The sequence below is a fragment of the Saccopteryx bilineata genome, chromosome 1, assembly GCF_036850765.1.
Source record: "Saccopteryx bilineata isolate mSacBil1 chromosome 1, mSacBil1_pri_phased_curated, whole genome shotgun sequence".
NCBI classification, from domain to species: Eukaryota; Metazoa; Chordata; class Mammalia; order Chiroptera; family Emballonuridae; genus Saccopteryx; species Saccopteryx bilineata.
The window spans coordinates 325,887,709-325,905,691 of record NC_089490.1 but is presented as its reverse complement, the minus strand read 5'-3'; the positions used below and the strand labels follow the sequence as shown (position 1 = coordinate 325,905,691).

Genomic DNA, 17,983 nt, shown 5'->3' with positions numbered 1-17,983 from the left:
CTTACAGCACACTTCCAGAACTAAGTAACTCACTGTGGATATATAAGTGATTAAACAATAAAGAACACCAACGAATTCAATAAATTAGAATTGAAGATTATGCATCTCTCTGAGGTATGCAGAAAGAAATAAGGTCAGGGAAGGGCATGGGATAATAAACTGGTGATGTTCTACTTCATTGCTGAATTCAAGCATCTTCATTTTATGGTTTTCTTTACAACCTTATCCATATGCCCTAAATTTTTTTTTTTTTGTATTTTTCCAAACTTGGAAACAGGGAGGCAGTCAGACAGACTCCCGCATGCACCCAACTGGGATCCACCCGGCATGCCCACCAGGGGGCGATGCTCTGCCCATCTGGGGCATTGCTCTGTTGCAACCAGAGACATTCTAGTGCCTGAGGCAGAAGCCTTGGAGCCATCCTCAGTGCCCGGGCCAACTTTGCTCCAATGGAGCCTTGGCTGCAGGAGGGGAAGAGAGAGAGAGAGAGGAAGGAGAGGGAGAGGGGTGGAGAAGCAGATGGGTGCTTCTCCTGTGTGCCCAGGTCGGGAATTGAACCTGGGACTCCTGCACACCAGGCCGACGCTCTACCACTGAGCCAACCAGCCAGGGCCCTAAATATTCTTTTATGGCTATGAATATATATTGAAAACTTTCTAAATGCAGTAAAACAAAGCATATCTAAGTTTTGCCTAACCCTGCACCAACAACCTTCAATAAATAAGGAGCATTTTAGTGAAATAGGTTAAGCCTGAAAACAGATTTGGAGACCTCAACACTTGACTCAACAATTTCCAGAAAATACTTTTACCTGTTCTGATGAATCACAAATAAATTAAACCAAGAGTTCTCATTTTCTTTTGGTCTCAACATTGTTACTTTTTTATTGACGAACATTCGATATAGTCTTTCATCTGGAATGGATCCTGAAATGGACATAACATTATTTTAAAACTGGTTTCTTACTCGGTTTTTAAAAATGAATATGTCTTGTTTCTAAATTATGTGCTTCTCTAAGTATTTTACTTTCCTATTAGAGATATATGTGAAATGTGGAGTCATTATTTGCAAATGAATATGTTCCAGGTTCTTGCTAACAACTGCCGAGCACTTAAATGCTTTCAATGAATGTTTTCCTGTGAAACATATCTACCTTCAAAATCTGAATATGGAATAAAAATTTGTTTTCTATGCTTAAATGCTTATTAAATTTTCTATTTAAAAGATTACTTTTCACTATCCCTTTTTTTACAGTATTATAAGTATATTGTACTTTTAATCTAACTATATATTATAAAATACAGAAAGATATTAAAAGGGATGAGACAAAAAATAAATGTATTCACAAGAGTCATATATATTGTTTTTAAATAAAAATACTGTGCTTTTTAATAATTCAACAAATTCTAAATAATTCTTCCTCTACCTCAAAGGATTAGCTTAGTCTAATGGAGTAGGCCAACAAAAACAAGTGAACAAACATACAAATTACAATTTTAACTATTATAAAAAGAGAAAAAGTCAGGATGCCAAGATGGGGAACATCAGTGAGGGGACAAGGCTGCTCCTTCATGTACAGATTAGGAAAGGCCTTGGAGAAAAGCCAATTACGCAGACGTGTAAGAGCTAGAGGAGGCCTAGCTTCTAAAATTCCTGCAGTGCGGCCAGTGGAATGGACGGTGGGGTGCAGAACATGGAACTAGACAGGGAAAGTCAAGGCATACAAAGTCCAAGGCATTAGAAGGTTGATCTGTTCTATTCTTGAAGCGGTGAGAACACCCACAAAATTTGTTGGTGGGGGAAGAATTTGAGGGAAAGGAGAGGGCAGGTTAGACAGAGAGCTGTTAGCTCAAAGGCAGGAGGGAGTTAGCAGGTGGCAGCAGGAAACCAGGAGAAGAGGGAGGGGGGTCTTTGCCCCCTCCCCCAGCCCCAAAGCCCATGAAAGGCTGTAAGAGAACTGGAACCCCAGGGCCAGTCAGAGAGCAGAGACAACTTAGAGAAGAAACTTGAGGCAAGGAGATAATCTGCTAACTATACAGAGTTCTACAGTGTACAGACAAGAGTTGGGATGAGAATAGGGGGTAGAGGATAAACGGAGTCCAGTTAGGGAAAACAGAACAGGATGAGAGTTTGAGAGAACATGGATGACTGAAGCATAATGGGAAAGTGAAAGGATCAATCATTTTCTGCAATTATGAACCTTAATATTGTAGTGATTATGATTAAAAAAAATAACAGTAAGTAGGTTTTTTTATTTTTAGGTGTATGTCACTTTCTGCTCTATTACTTGCAAAATTAGACATACCGTAACCTCATTTTCCATGTCTCTAAAATATAAATAATCATGCTTTTAAAACTTGCTAGAGAAATTATGAACTGGAAAAAGACTACAAGCTCCCTAGAAAAAGTGTTTAAATAAACCATCCATTATAATTTATCATTTTAAAAACATATTCAAAGACACAGTAAATAAGACCTACTAAGGCTTCCATTGTACTGAAATCACTCAAAAAATAAAATCTATGTTGAGACTACAGTGTGAAATTTCCCCCAATTTCTCTGAGTACTTCAGTGTTAATTTAAGATAATATAACTTTTATAATACTCAATACACAATAAACACAATAAAGCAATTGTATCCATAAAACAAACAAAATAATAAGCTGAATTTAATCCAAGGAAGACACAATAGATTTTGTACTCTAAAAATGTCTTTGATCTTTCATTCATATGTAATAAAACCTAGCAAATAGGCTTTCATCTTCTGTACATTAAATAAATTGAATATAGTGAAGTTGATTAGGCAAATTTTCTGAGCATTACAGATGACAGTTCTCAACTACCACTGTCTGATAAAAACATAATGTGAGTTACTAATGTAGGCCAAATATATACAGTAATTTAAATTTCTTTACTGGCCACATTAAATAAAACAAGTAAAAAGTAACAGGTAAAACTAATTTTAATATATTTTATTAAACCAATATATTAATTAGGTATTTTATATTTTCTCTAAGTCTTGGAAATCTGATGTGTATTTTATACTTCTAGCATAACACAATTCACATAAGCCACATTTCAGTGCTCAACATCTACATGAGGCTAGTGATTACTGCATTGGACAGTGAAGCTTTAGACCTTTCAAAGACTTCCCAGCTATCAAAATGCAGTTTTTCTAATTTCTCTCTAATTGTAATATTCAGGATTCTCTATCCAAGTCTAAAAGAAAAGAAAAATGAATAAACAGATATTAAAAAAAAAATATTTTTTCACCAAAACTGCTATTAAAAACAAGTATCAGGTCTATTGGTCTTTATTAAATACTAAAAAATTTCTACCAAAACCTATCATTTTATAGTAACTTTAAAGAATATTGACTCACTTTTCCCCAAACAGCAACAAAGTGAACTCCAGAATTTGACTTTCCAGTTGCTTAAACATTAAATATTTATTGACATAAATAACAAACCCATCTTACCTAAGCCATATAGAGCGATTTTTGTGCTTCCTTTTTGAAGTAGAACTGGACTAATGTCTATCTTCTCCACAGACGTTGAACGTCCAAAGTGATTTATAAATCCAGCACAACTTAAAATGTCCAGGGCACAGAGCGCATCTGCCTATGCAAAATATTTTAAAAGATTCAATCTATATTTAAAAATAAGTAATGTGCACATCATATTACCTATTAAAATATATTCTATATACTGGTTACAAAAATATAGATTCTATATACTAGTTACAAAAACATAGCATCAACAAAATGACTATTGAAAGTATTTGCTATGTTTTTTTCTATTACAAATGATCCGCAATTGAAATCACATGCTAAATGGAAAGTGAACATTTCAGCAAAACTTATGTCTTGGCCACTGAAAAATAAAAACTAGCCATGAAATAAGTTATTTGTAATATTAAGCAGGCCTCTTAAAATGTAAGGGGAAAAGACTAGATAATTAATGATTTATAATACTCATTACCACCTGAACAGGCAGTGGCACAGTGAATAGAGTGTTGACCCGGGATGCTAAGGGCCCAGGTTGAAACCCCAAGGTCACCAGCTTGAGTGTGGGACATAGACATAATCCAATGGTCTCTGGCTTGAGCCCAAAGGTTGCTGGCACGAAGCCCAAGCTCGCTGGCTTGAGCAAGGGGTCAACGGTTCAGCTGGAGCTCCCCCCACATCAAGGCATGTATGAGAAAGCAATCAATGAACTAAAGTGCCACTACAATGAGTAGAAGTCTCTCATCTCTCCCCCTTCCTGTCTGGCCCTCTCTAGCTCTATAAAAAAAATAATAATAATAATCCTCATTACCAGATACAACAAGAATATATTGTTTGGAACCTCTGTTATTACTTCCTATAAACAGGTAATAAGATGACCTAATTTACATTTAAAAATTACATTTAACTGTTTATAAAATAATCACTTCCTACAAGTGAGATTCTATATGATAACTGACACAAAAGGATTTGGTAAACTGCAAAGCATTATAGAAATGATAGGTGTTTGTTTATCCCTACACTTGGTAACTTACTGTTAATCTCATCACAAAGGAAATAAAAGCATTCCTCACACACCAATTATTATTCTGGAATTTTAAAAATTATCTAAAAAACAGTATAAAAGCTTGTATGAAATGATAAAAAGTCAATTTGACTTTGGGGCTCTATTTTAATAAAAACTTTTTCACAAACTAAATTGATCATTTCTAAAATTTAAACAAACTATTAAGAACCCGATAATTACCCCTGTGGGATCGTCATGATTGCCATGAATACTAAACACTGGAATCGAAATGTTGAGATTGCCATCTTGGTAGTTCACCCATGGAAACCTTAAAAATTAAAATGAAATAAAAAAAAAAACATAATTAAAGCTTCTGTAAGAGATAAAAACTATTTGCCCCAGTATTTTCCTCCAAAAACTAATGCAGTTATTGGCAAATGGGATGATCTAAATTGGCAAATGACCACAAGTGTTCAGCTTTAAAAAAAATACAATCATAGGCAACAATTCATTTCAATTCAAGTTTGAAAATGTCAAAAAGTACACTCTGTTAAAGAAAACCCTACAATAAACAATGTTAGTGAATTATATAAAATAGTGGTATATCTCATTAATGCGACATTAATAGGTTTTTAAAATTTTAAAAGCAGTTGTATAAAGTTTTTATTTGTAGAAAGGGGAGGGCTGGAAACACATCTACTTTTAAATCCAAAAGACCTAAACTAAAAATTCGAGCTTAATCACTTACTACTTGTGCAATTTAAAGTCTCCCACCACTCATATCCCTAGTCATCTAGCTCCTCTTCTCAGAGGCAAACGACATTAACAATTTCTAGTGTATCTTTGCAAAATTATCTTATACCTGTACAAGCAAATAAATACATCTTCTCTGTTACAGTAATGATAGCACAATATAGATTACTGCACCCTACTTTTATTATTTAACATATTTCAGAAACCATTCTGTATTAGTACATGAGGAGCTTCCTGTGTGCTTTTGGCTGGACAGTATTCCATGGTATTAATTACTATAATATGTTTAAGTAGTTACCTACCAATGGACATTTAGACCATTTCCAGTCGTTTGTTTCACAAATAATGCTGAAATCAGTAATCTTTTTTTAAAATTTTATATTTCAAGTTTTAAACATTTATTAATCAGTGTAAACCCCAACACAATACACCAACAATGATTTCATGCACTTGGAGGGGAAATATTTCCTAGTTAAGTGGAAAATTGTGTGGATGGCTTCTGGAAGACCTTCATTCTAAGAGCTTTATAGTGAAACATTTCATTTAGAAGGCTGGACGATCTTTCTTCAGTTTGCTGTAATCTACATTCACTGAGTAGAACTTGTATTGCTCACGGGGAGCCAGTTTGTTCCAGGGTTCTGGGTTATTCTTTCTGTCCCAACAGATACCTGGATTAAAAAATGCCAGAGGCAAGACATACAATATTGCTCCAGTACCTCCAGCTCCAATAAACACAAAGAGAAGGATGAAGCTTGGATGCTTCTCGGCCTGACCGATGAGCTGGCGGAGCATGATTGTAGAGAAGGCCCGGGAGCAGAGAAAACAAAACAGCACTAACCAGAGAAGGCCCGGAAGCAGAGAAAACAAAACAGCACTAACCAGAGAAGGCCCGGAAGCAGAGAAAACAAAACAGCACTAACCAGAGAAGGCCCGGGAGCAGAGGAAACAAAACAGCACTAACCAGAGAAGGCCCGGAAGCAGAGAAAACAAAACAGCACTAACCAGAGAAGGCCCGGGAGCAGAGGAAACAAAACAGCACTAACCAGAGAAGGCCCGGGAGCAGAGGAAACAAAACAGCACTAACCAGAGAAGGCCCGGAAGCAGAGAAAACAAAACAGCACTAACCGACAGCAAGTCCTCAGTCTCGAGTCAGTAATCTTATATTTATACGAAGCTGCCCTTGTAAGAGAACAGGGACTTGCTGGATCAAAGGATTCATATGCATTTATAAATTTAATAGCTACTACCAATTTCCCTCCATAGAGGTTGTGCAAATTTACACATAATACAAAGGCAATACATGAGAGAGACCCTTTTCCTTACTCCACTAACATAAAACTTTAAAATCTATGCCAGTGGTTCTAAATGCTAGCTGCATGTTAGATATATCTAGAAATCTTTTAAGAGATACCAATGCTCATGACACACTCAATGAGATTAACTGAAGACCAACAGACATAAGTATTTTTTAAGATTCCCGAGAAACTATGATGTGCACCAAGATTGCGATCACTGATTTATGCCAATCTGATAGGAGAAAAATATTTCAGTACACTTAATTTTGTATCTTTCTTACAAATGAGCTTTATTTTATATCATTCGTATTCTTTTAATATGTTTAAATGCCACTTTATGTCCTTTTCTGTGAACTATGTCCATATTCGTTAATTATTTATTTACTAACTCATGAACTTTTTATTAACATAAAAAACTATTTCTCTACTGGGGAAATTAGACTTTAATTTGGAATTAGTTGCAAATATTTTTCCTGATCAAATTCTCATTTTTTTTATAACATTTTTTTTTTACAGAGACAGAGTCAGAGAGAGGGATAGATAGAGACAGACAGACAGGAACGGAGATATAAGAAGCATCAATCATCAGTTTTTCGTTGTGACACCTTAGTTGTTCACTGATTGCTTTCTCATATGTGCCCTGACCATGGCGCTATAGCAGACTGAGTGACCCCTTGCTCAAGCCAGAGACCTTGGGTCCAACCTGGTGAGCTTTGCTCAAACCAGAACAGCCTGTGCTCAAGCTGGTGACCTCGGGGTCTCGAACCTGGGTCCTCCACATCCCAGTCGGATGCTCTATCCACTGTGCCACTGCCTGGTCAGGCCAAATTCTCATTGTTGACTTTGCTTCAGGCAGTTTTTGTCACACTTATAAGTCAAAGTGCCAATCTTTTCTTTTAAGGTTCCTAGGCTTGTGTCCTAGTTAGAAAAGCCTTTTCCACAGCTAGATTTCAAAAAATATCTAACAGTTTATTCTAGTAGTTTTATTGAACAAATCCATATTTTTCATGAAGATATGAAATGCCATATCAAATACTAAATTCCTACTTATACTGAAGCCACTTCTGGAATTTAGTATGTCAAAAGGATGCTGTAAGCAATCTGAAAGAACACCAATAGCTAAAGCTGGTACAATTTCTTTGAACAACAAAACAGATTATAGGCCCTGGCCGGTTGGCTCAGTGGTAGAGCATCGGCCTGGCGTGCAGGAGTCCCAGGTTCGATTCCCGGCCAGGGCACACAGGAGAAGTGCCCATCTACTTCTCCACCCCTCCCCCTCTCCTTCCTCTCTGTCTCTCTCTTCCCATCCTGCAGCCAAGGCTCCATTGGAGCAAATTTTGCCCGGGCGCTGAAGATGGCTCTATGGCCTCTGCCTCAGGCGCTAGAATGGCTCTGATTGTGGCAGAGCGACGCCCCAACATGGGCATGCCGGGTGGATCCTGGTCGGGCGCATGCGAGTCTGTGTGACTGCCTCCCCATTTCCAACTTCGAAAAAATACAAAAAAAAACAAACAACAACAACAAAAAACCAGATTACAATAGTTATAAACGAAAGGGAAAAAAATGAGTTCATATTAATAAACAATTGAAATTATTTCCTATCTATGTAGACAAATAAATAAATAAATAAATAAAATAAATGGGAGAAAAAGGATAACTCTTACTTACTAAAAAATGCCAATCAATAAATGTAGAAAGAATGTGGAAAATAAAAAAATCACCATCAGAACACCCCACTTATAACTGCTATAGGCAAGAGCCAGTAACAAATGCTAAAATTAGTGGACAAACTTGAAGAAGAAACAGAATAGCTGCATGGCCTCAAAATACCTCTCCCAAAATATTTACTGGTTACAGTGGTGGTTTTAATCACAGTCATAAATCCTTTGATACTCCTTCCTCTCTCCTCAAAGTAGAATTTAATTCCCTCTTTTTGAGTGCAGGCTGAACCTAGAAACTCCATTCTAACAGTGAATGAAAAAGGAAAAAAAGTAACTTGACAGCCTGGCAGACACACCTTAACCAAGTGATCAGGGTGAGAGCATGTACTCCCAATATGCTATGAGCAGGGCACTTCACCTCTCTGGGGAATATTCTTCCCCTAAAACCTGTAATCCTAGTCCAATCATGGGAAAAAGCCAAACTGAGAGGCATTTTATAAAATATATGATCAATACAATTCAAAAATATTAGGATCATAAAAGAGAAGGAAAGACGGAGAAACTGGCATAGGCTGAAATGACTAACAGAACATTTCAACTAAATGCCATGTGTTATCCTAACAGTGTTTAAGAAAACACATGAGTATCTTTATGACATGTGGTTCTTGGTGGATATCATAAATAAGTCCCAAAAGAACAAATCTAAAATATATATATAAATATATATAAATTTAAGATATATATATATTTAAGATTTATTTGACATCAAAATTAAATATTTTAGTCAACAAAAGGCACCATAAACAAAATCAAAAGATAATACACTAACTGGGGGGGGGGGGAATACATGCCTAGCAAAAGCTTAGTATCTAGAATATATAACATTTGTAAAGTCAGTAGCAATAGGCAAAAATCCTAATTTTTAAAATGGGCAAAGGGTATTAACAGAAGCAAATACCAAAATGTACAATAAAAATTCACAAAGCCGCCCTGGCCGGTTGGCTCAGCGGTAGAGCGTCGGCCTAGCGTGCGGAGGACCCGGGTTCGATTCCCGGCCAGGGCACACAGGAGAAGCACCCATTTGCTTCTCCACCCCTCCGCCGCGCTTTCCTCTCTGTCTCTCTCTTCCCCTCCCGCAGCCAAGGCTCCATTGGAGCAAAGATGGCCCGGGCGCTGGGGATGGCTCTGTGGCCTCTGCCCCAGGCGCTAGAGTGGCTCTGGTCGCAACATGGCGACGCCCCGGAGGGGCAGAGCATCGCCCCCTGGTGGGCAGAGCGTTGCCCCATGGTGGGCGTGCCGGGTAGGTCACGGTCGAGCGCATGCGGGAGTCTGTCTGACTGTCTCTCCCTGTTTCCAGCTTCAGAAAAATGGAAAAAAAAAAAAAATTTCACAAAGCCACTCAGTCCCACAATTAATTAGGTGATTACAAATTAATATAATGATATACAGAAAATTCAAAGAAATACATTTACTGTGAAAAAAGTTATAATGAAGGTGAAATGGCTCGGCTTTTTTTTTTTTTTTTTTTTTTGGCAGAGACAGAGAGAGTCAGAGAGGGACAGATAGGGACAACAGACAGGAAGGGAGAGAGATGAGAAACATCAATTCTTCGTTGCGGTTCCTTAGTCGTTCATTGATTGATTTCTCATATGTGCCTTGACCGGGGGTAACAGAGACCAAGTGACCCCTTGCTCGAGCCAGTAACCTTGGGCTCAAGTTGGTGAGCCTTGCTCAAACCAGATGAGCCTGCACTCAAGCTGGAGACCTCGGGGTCTCGAACCTGGGTCTTCCATATCCCAGTCTGACACTCTATACACTGTGCCACCACCTGGTCAGGCGAAATGGCTTGTTGTTAATGTTTATGAATGATAATACATAAAATGGTCTACATAAAGAAACTCCATGTAAGCATGTAAATATACTTACTTACTAAAACCAAAGTTGACCTTCTGATCACTGAGAATTTCAAACTGTACAGGATGATCACCCATGCAGTATTTTCTTAATAACTCGAGGCAGGTATGTAATGTTTTTCTTGAGGGCTTGTTTTCATGAAAAAGATCACCACCCAACAAGATAAAGTCCACCTAGTCAGCAGAGAAGTGTTAAAATTAGTATGTCTTATAGATAAAAACTTTTCTATAGATGAAAGAGGTAGGTTCTATTCTATATGAAAATTTAAAATTTTATATTTTATTAATTCACAGGACTATCCAATCTGGTGATTAATCTGACTTCAATTTAGGTTTCTCACCACCTTCATAAAAGCTACTATAAATTATACCAAATCTCTTACTGATGCAACCCAAAAGGATATTTTTTCATTATCTAAATCAAGGATAAATGTAATACTTTAATAAAATCTATGAAAAAGATAGCCAACTCAATCCAAATTATTCATTCAATTTATTCAACAATTACTTAAAGTTCTTATGAACACTGGCAGCTAAGGAAATAAAAATATACAAAATAGATAATGTTCCTGCCTCTATTAAATTCTGACAATATACAATACCCTGTACTAGACCCTGAGGATTCAATGATAAATAAAATACAATCCCTATCTTAAAAATGTTCCAAATGTAATGGAGGAGACAAACTGTTATGTATCTCTGGATAAGTCAAACTGACATGCACTAGAACAGATATATAAACAAGCCAAGCGCAGAGATGACATTACAATGAATTCTGCTCCGAGGCCAGTGAGTCTAGGAGGGATCTGCCTACATGGTGGCCCTATAAAGGATAAATGATTCTGACAAAGAACATTCCAGGAACAGAGAAAAGGAGAAAATCATATAAAAACAAGTCCAGCCCTGATAGGTTGGCTCAGCAGCAGAGCGTTGACCCAGCACGTGGATGTCCCAGGTTTCATCCCCAGTCAGGTGCCCATCTGCTTCTCCACCTCTCCCCCTCCCCTGCTCTCCTTCTCCTCTCTACTTCTCCCCCTCCCGCAGCCATGGCTCCACGCAAGGGTGCTGAGAGTGGTTCCACAGAGCCTCCGCCTCAGGTACTAAAAATAGCTCAACTGCAAGCAGGGCCCCAGATAGGCAGAGTATCAGCCCAAGAAGGGATTCGCTGCATGGATCTTGGTCAGGGTGCACACAAGAGTCTCTCTTTCTCCCCTCCTCTCACTTAAAAAAAAAAAGAAAAGTCCAACACACTGATGCTTGCAAGAAGTGTAAAATCTTCTTGAAGATATTTGATTAATTTAATTAAACAAAAGAACACAGAAGTACAGATCACTGTGGACTTCAGCAGTGAGGGAGAGCTGCATACACCACCCCAAAAGGTGCCGCTTTGGCATGTGGATTGTTTTGAGCTGAAGGCAATTAAAACCCAGCTGACTGGCCCTGGCTGGTTGGCTCAGTGGTAGAACATCGGCCTGGAGTGCAGGAGTCCGGGATTCGATTCCTGGTCAGGGCACACAGGAGAAGCGCCCATCTGCTTCTCCACCCCTCCCCCTCTCCTTCCTCTCTGTCTCTCTCTTCCCTTCCCACAGCCAAGGCTCCATTGGAGCAAAGTTGGCCTCTGCCTCAGGCACTAGAACAGCTCTGGTTGCAACAGAGCAATGCCCCAGATGGGCAGAGCATCGCCCCCTGGTGGGCATGCCGGGTGGATCCTGGTCAGGAACATGCAGGAGTCTGTCTGACTGCCTCCCCGTTTCCAACTTCAGAAAAATACAAAAACAAACAAACAAACAAACAAAAAACCCAGCTGACTCAGAAAAAACATTTTTACCTCTCCCTTAACTGACTAAAAGAGTTTGGAGAGCCTACATCAGGAAGAGAGTTATTACCTGAGATAACTTTTTATATCAGAAATACTTACCTGCATGGCAAACATTGTTTACCAAGCATTTGCTCTTCCCATCCTCCAGTGAACTGCCTCCTCCCTGTTAAGGTCCCGCACCCCAATGCCTCTTTTGCTCAGATGGTGTGTAAACCTCAGTTACCTGACTACCAGGGAGTCTCATATTTTTATGAATGAAATCTGTTTTTTTCCCATTAATCTGTCAATGTAATTACCAGACCAGCCAAAAACCCACAGAGGAAGGGAAAAGTTTTCTATCCTTGCAGTAGTAAGAGAAGTTTTAATAAAAATGTGGGATTTAAGCTAGGTCTTAAAAATTGAACATGATTTGAGTGAAGGAAGGAAATGACCATAATCAAAGGCACAGAGGAAACAAACCAAATAAAAAACAATTTTAGGAGCGAAGGCAAAAAGGAAGTTGTTGTTTAAACAGTCTAGTTTCACTTCTGCAAGATGAAAAGAGATCTAGAGATTGGTTATACAAAGTGACCCTGCTTAAAGCTACTGAAGTGTATACACTTATAAATGGTTAAGATGGTAAATTTTATTATGTGTACTTTACCAGAAGTAAACAAAAATTTTAAATACTTTTAGAAAGTGGTTTGTGACTCAGGGAAATACTGAGGATAAACTTGCTTCTGTAGTATTCCTGACAAAAGTGAATCTAATCAGGACATCTCAAACACATCCAACAGAGGAATATTCTACAAAATAACCTGTATTATTCAACAGAGTCAGTCATGAAATATAAAGGCAGGCTACAAGAGACTAAAGAAACATGAAAACTAAATGCAAAACACAATCCTAAATCGGGACTTGGATACCACATGCCTGCCGCCAGATCGCTGTAACAGACAATTGGCAACACCTTAAAATGACATAATAGTATGGAGTCAATATTAATTTTCTGGTTTTGGTAAATCCACTGTTATTATATATGCAATTTACTCTAAAATGGTTCAGAAAGTTGTGTGTGTGTGTGTGTGTGTGTGTGTGTGTGTGTAAGCAGAGAGAGGATAAAGCAAATGAGGTAAAACATAGGAAAATCTGGGTGAAGGGTAAGAAATTCTTTGCACTGTTTCTGTAAGGCTGACACTGTTTCAAAATTAAAAGTTAAAAAAAGAATCCAAGGAACTAGGGAGTAGAAATAAGGCTGGTTAGATGGCTAGGCACCACAGAAATAGAGAACTTAGGAGTCAGGACGAATTAAGGCAAAAAGTGAATATAATAAGCATGTGGAAGAACCAGCCTGGGGCTGTGAGGGGCGGGGGCAAGTACAATTAAGGACTGCAGGGAAGGAAAGCGAGAAAACAGAAGAGAAGGAGAGGGCAAAGTAAAGGGGGTAAATCCTATGGTTAAGGAAAGGAGTATTTTAACACCTAAGAGAAGAGAAAGGAAACAGGATTCTCTCTTGGGCCCTAGACTGATATTTCAACTGCCTGCTGGATTGCTTCCTTGAGTATCCTATTGGAATCTCTCAACTGAAATGGAATTCATCACCTTCCCACATAAAGCATTACCTCTTTCTTATTTAAAACCTATTTCTATTATTGGTCTCACCATTTACTCAAACTTAACACTTCAGTCACTATCACCCCCTTTTTCATCTTCACCTCCTACCACTAACCAAAGTATGCAAGTCCTATTTTAGGACTAATCTCTTGCATTCAATTCCTTTTTTGCATCCTATGCTATTTTAAAAGGGCCTCAAACTGCTCTCCAATTCATTCTGTACCCATTGCCAGAAGACTTCCTACTGAATTGGGGTACAAACTCAATTTGGCATTTGAAGCTCTCCTTAATGCAGTTCAAAACCATGTTTCTGGTTTTTCAACACGCTTTCTAACAAACACATGGCCCACCGGTGAGCGAAACACACCTGCCGTTACACGCCTCTTAATGTTTCGCCTGTGGGCCCTTCCTTCCTTTTCCCAAGAAATGTCCTTTACTTTAGGTTCTTCACCATCAAAAGCCTGCCCATCCTCCAACACCCTAGTTAAATGCCACCTCCTCATGTAAATATCATCTCTTCCACTTCTAAAATCCCAGAGAAGGCTCTTTATAATTTTCTTACGGCTCTTATCACATATGACCTTGCCTATGAGCATTCTGGACGTTAGTCTTATCTCACATTTGCCTGCTATATGCTCTTTGAGAGGAAGTATGACATTTCTGCACTCAGAAAATACCCCCTATATTTGCAAATTCTTACAAACTATTTTCAAAGTCACTCCTACTTGAATTAAAGCCAGTTGTGCACACAAAACCTGCTTTGGGTTTTTAGAATATTGACATTTGAACGGGCAATACAAGCACATAAGCATATAAAACAAACCTCTCGTTTTAGTAAGGGGGAAAAAAGCCTGCTCAGTAAGGGTACTCTGTAAAAACTGTAAAAACTTGAACCAAACTTACTTCATTTTCCTGGGCAAGTTTTAAAATTTCATCAAGGGTGACAAATGTGTCGTTTCCTCTGACTGCATCTTTCTCCATAAATCCCAGATGAATATCAGTTGCAACTAAGATTTTAAATGTATTTTCATCATCACTGCATTAAAAAAGAAATGTTTCGATATAATTCATTAAAAAAATAGTTCAAGGAAATTGAAATCTAAATTTACAAAATAAGTAACAGCAGTTACCGAGTAAAATCACGTTTCTAGTCTTAAAACCAAGTCTGAAAATCTGTAGTAGTCAAAAGATCATTCACATCACATAGTTTGCCTACTACTACTAAATCAGAACAAATGTACATGAATTTTTAAAATATCTGTGATGGCTTCAAAAATTCATAAACGTGTCACAACCAGTTTTATACACTCATTTGTACCCTGGATCTGAAAACTTTGTTTTCCTATTCTGTTCTATAGCAAAAGCTCAAGATTGGACCCCAGATCTAAACTTATTTATCCATTTTGCAGCCCTCCAGGAAAAATTGAAAGTTAACTGGTTAATTAAAAAAACCCTTCCTCTAGGCCCTGGCCGGTTGGCTCAGCAGTAGAGCGTCGGCCTAGCATGTGGAAGTCCCAGGTTCAATTCCCGGCCAGGGCACAGAGAAGTGCCCATTTGCTTCCCCACCCTTCCCCCTCTCCTTTCTCTCTCTCTCTCTCTCTTTCTCTCTTCCCCTCCCACAGCCAAAGCTCCATTGGAGCAAAGTTGGCCCAGGTGCTGAGGATGGCTCCATAGCCTCTGCTTCAGGCCCTAGAATGGCTCAGATTGCAGCGGAGCAAAGCCCCAGATGGGCAGAGCATCGCCCCCTGGTGGGCAGGCTGGGTAGATTCCAGTCAGGCGCATATGGGAGTCTGTCTGCCTCCCTGCTTCTCACTTCAGAAAAATACAAAAAAAAACCAACACCCTTCCTCTACCTTTATATGTAGATTTATGTTAATAAATTAGTAAGTTAGATTCAGGCCCCTAAAGTTGCCTCCTTGAATCTACTCTCTAAACAAATTTATTGTTTTGTTATCAAATTTAGCCAAGAAACAAAACAGATTTATAATTCCATTCAGATCTGGTAGTATTCAAAGGTAGTTTCATGCAATGCAGTAATGTAAGAGTTACTAATACTTTCTTAAACTTAACATATCTTTTAACATTTTTGTGTGCATGTGTGACAGAGAAAGGGGCAGACCGACAAAAAGGAAGAGAGATGAGAAGCATCAATTCTTCCTTGGGGCTCCTTAGTTGTTCATTGATTGCTTTCTCATAGGTGCCTTGATGGTGGGGGAGGGGCGCTACAGCAGAGTAAATTGACCTCCTTGCTCAAGCCAGCGACCTTGGGTCCAAGCCAGCAACCATGTAGTCATGTCTATGATCCCACCCTCAAGCCAGTGACACTGCACTCAAGTTGGTGACCTTGGGTTTCAAACCTAGGTCCTCCGCATCCCAGTCTGATGCTCCACCCACTGCACCACCGCCTAGTCAGGCTCTTTTATCATTTTTTAAAATACTGTACTTTTGTATCTATGATCTCATCTAAACTCAAACATGTAAAATTAGGGATTGTTATCTTGTAAAAATAAGAAGGCCAAACACAGAAATAAACTAGTTTATTGCACAAGCAATAGAATTAAAACTCAGTTTTTAAATTCAGGATATTTTTCACTAAATCATACTAAACTTATAAAAAAAACCTTTATATATATATATATACACACACACACACACACACTATCTCCAAAATTCAAAACTATATGAAAGAGATTTTTCCAGAAAACTTTTCTCTTCAGAAACTTTAAAAATAATATGTAGAGTTCTGATTGCTACATACACACAGGTAGGTCTGAATACTTTCTGATCACATTACTACTCTATGCTTCCACAGTAACTTATGAAGTATTTCCATATGATCCTCATTTAAACATCAAAATTAATCCGAGAAAGGCATTTGTATTACAATCCGAGAAAGGCAAATGTATATACAAATTTGTATATATATTTGTATATACAAATAAAGAAACTGAGGCAAAGTTTAGAAAATTGCTACCTTGCTCAAGTCAAGGCCAAGTCTGAAGCTTTTTCCACGTAACTATTTCTTGTCCTTTAGTTATTTTCATTTTACTCAAAATAATTTCCAATTTATTTAATACTAAAGCAATTTACTCCTCTAAAAATCTGCTTCAACAGATTTACTTGCCTTGACTAGTAAGACTTTATCGTGAAAGCTCAAGAATCTCAATATTTTAAGACAAAACATAAGAACAAATTTATAGCTAAGGCAACATAACCAAATTACTGCAAGAGCCAATCTACAGCTGTGATTATCTTTTACTTAATAAACATACTTTATGAATTTTTAAACATTCCAAATATTCTTTCTGATGACTATCGTTGCTTCTGTTCAGTGAAGCTATTTACAGCTAATTTATTAAATGTTTTCTTTTAAGGTGATCATAGTTGATGGGCTTTAGAATCCCAAAGCAACAAAAAAAGGACTTCAGAAGACAGGTGCTTACAGGGTATCTGCAGTACTCATTTCTATGGTCAGTCCAGTTCCTCTAGGACCAGTTTTCTTTCCAAGTAATCCTCGGTCCCGCGCTCAAATGTCAGAAAACTCACTCGATTCTAAAAGCAAAATTATATTATTATAAAACACGCATTTTAAAAAAGCAGGCTGGCAATAGTGGAAGAGTTCCTCTAAGAAAAGACAATAGCCCATCTCTAGTGCCATTCTGGTTTCACCATTATAATTAAGCTCATCTCCTATTTCCCTTTTTTATGTTCGATGGGAAACTGTTAATAGGCAAAGAGGATCACACACAGTAGTCCTAGTTTAGCACAAAAACAACTGAATTTGCAGGAATGTTTAACTGGCTACTCTGGAATGGAGGCAACCCCCTACTTTCTGACCAAACACAAGACTCGCTAAATGAATGGGCTAGTTTTGGAAAGAGAATGGCCCCACGTTTAAAGCTAGTGTAAATAAACAGAAACACGTGGGCTGCGGAGAAACATCCTAAGCCGCCAGCAGACCAAATTCGGGGAGAAGTGGCTACTATCGCGAAACCACCTCTACCATGTTCAGATTCCCAGAGCCGTGGTGATTCCAAACCTCCACACGCCGCCACCACCGGACTCTCTGAAGCAGAACGCAGAACCCTCCAGGACTCTTTCCCAGCCCACTTGGCCCATTCTTCTCGGACCGGCAATTCACTGTAGGTTTCCACCCAGGATCCTGCACAGATAGGAGGTCGGCACGACTCCCAAATTACCCCACACTTAAGACTCTCCAAACCCACAACATCGGGACCGAGGCTGTCTTTTACCCAGGAAGACGGAGTCGTGAGCAGAAAAGCAACAGCACAGCCTGAGCTCGCTTCTCGGGACCGCTTGGCGAGAAACCTAACTTAGGCGGGAGCGAAAAGCCATCTCTTTTTCTCGCGATACCTCACTGATGACGTAGCCTCCTCAAGCCCTCTTCGGCTCTCATTGGCTGTCGAATGCCGTGGGA

The 17,983-nt window shown here is 38.6% G+C and overlaps 1 protein-coding gene and 1 pseudogene across 1 annotated transcript in view; both read right to left on the bottom strand.

Moving 5' to 3' along the window:
* MRE11 (MRE11 homolog, double strand break repair nuclease) overlaps positions 1-17,897 on the bottom strand; it is a 74,937-nt gene extending 57,040 nt beyond the window's left edge. Inside the window, exons 1-7 of the mRNA XM_066248352.1 lie at positions 17,799-17,897; positions 16,989-17,097; positions 14,449-14,581; positions 10,147-10,307; positions 4,752-4,839; positions 3,479-3,620; positions 812-926 (exon numbers count right to left, since the gene is read on the bottom strand). Coding sequence (XP_066104449.1) covers positions 812-926; positions 3,479-3,620; positions 4,752-4,839; positions 10,147-10,307; positions 14,449-14,581; positions 16,989-17,008 — 659 coding nt within the window. The 5' untranslated portion in view covers positions 17,009-17,097; positions 17,799-17,897. The remainder of the gene's footprint in view (positions 1-811; positions 927-3,478; positions 3,621-4,751; positions 4,840-10,146; positions 10,308-14,448; positions 14,582-16,988; positions 17,098-17,798) is intronic.
* On the bottom strand, positions 5,674-6,056 carry LOC136320512 (cytochrome c oxidase subunit NDUFA4 pseudogene; annotated as a pseudogene).
* Positions 17,898-17,983: the final 86 nt, after the last annotated feature.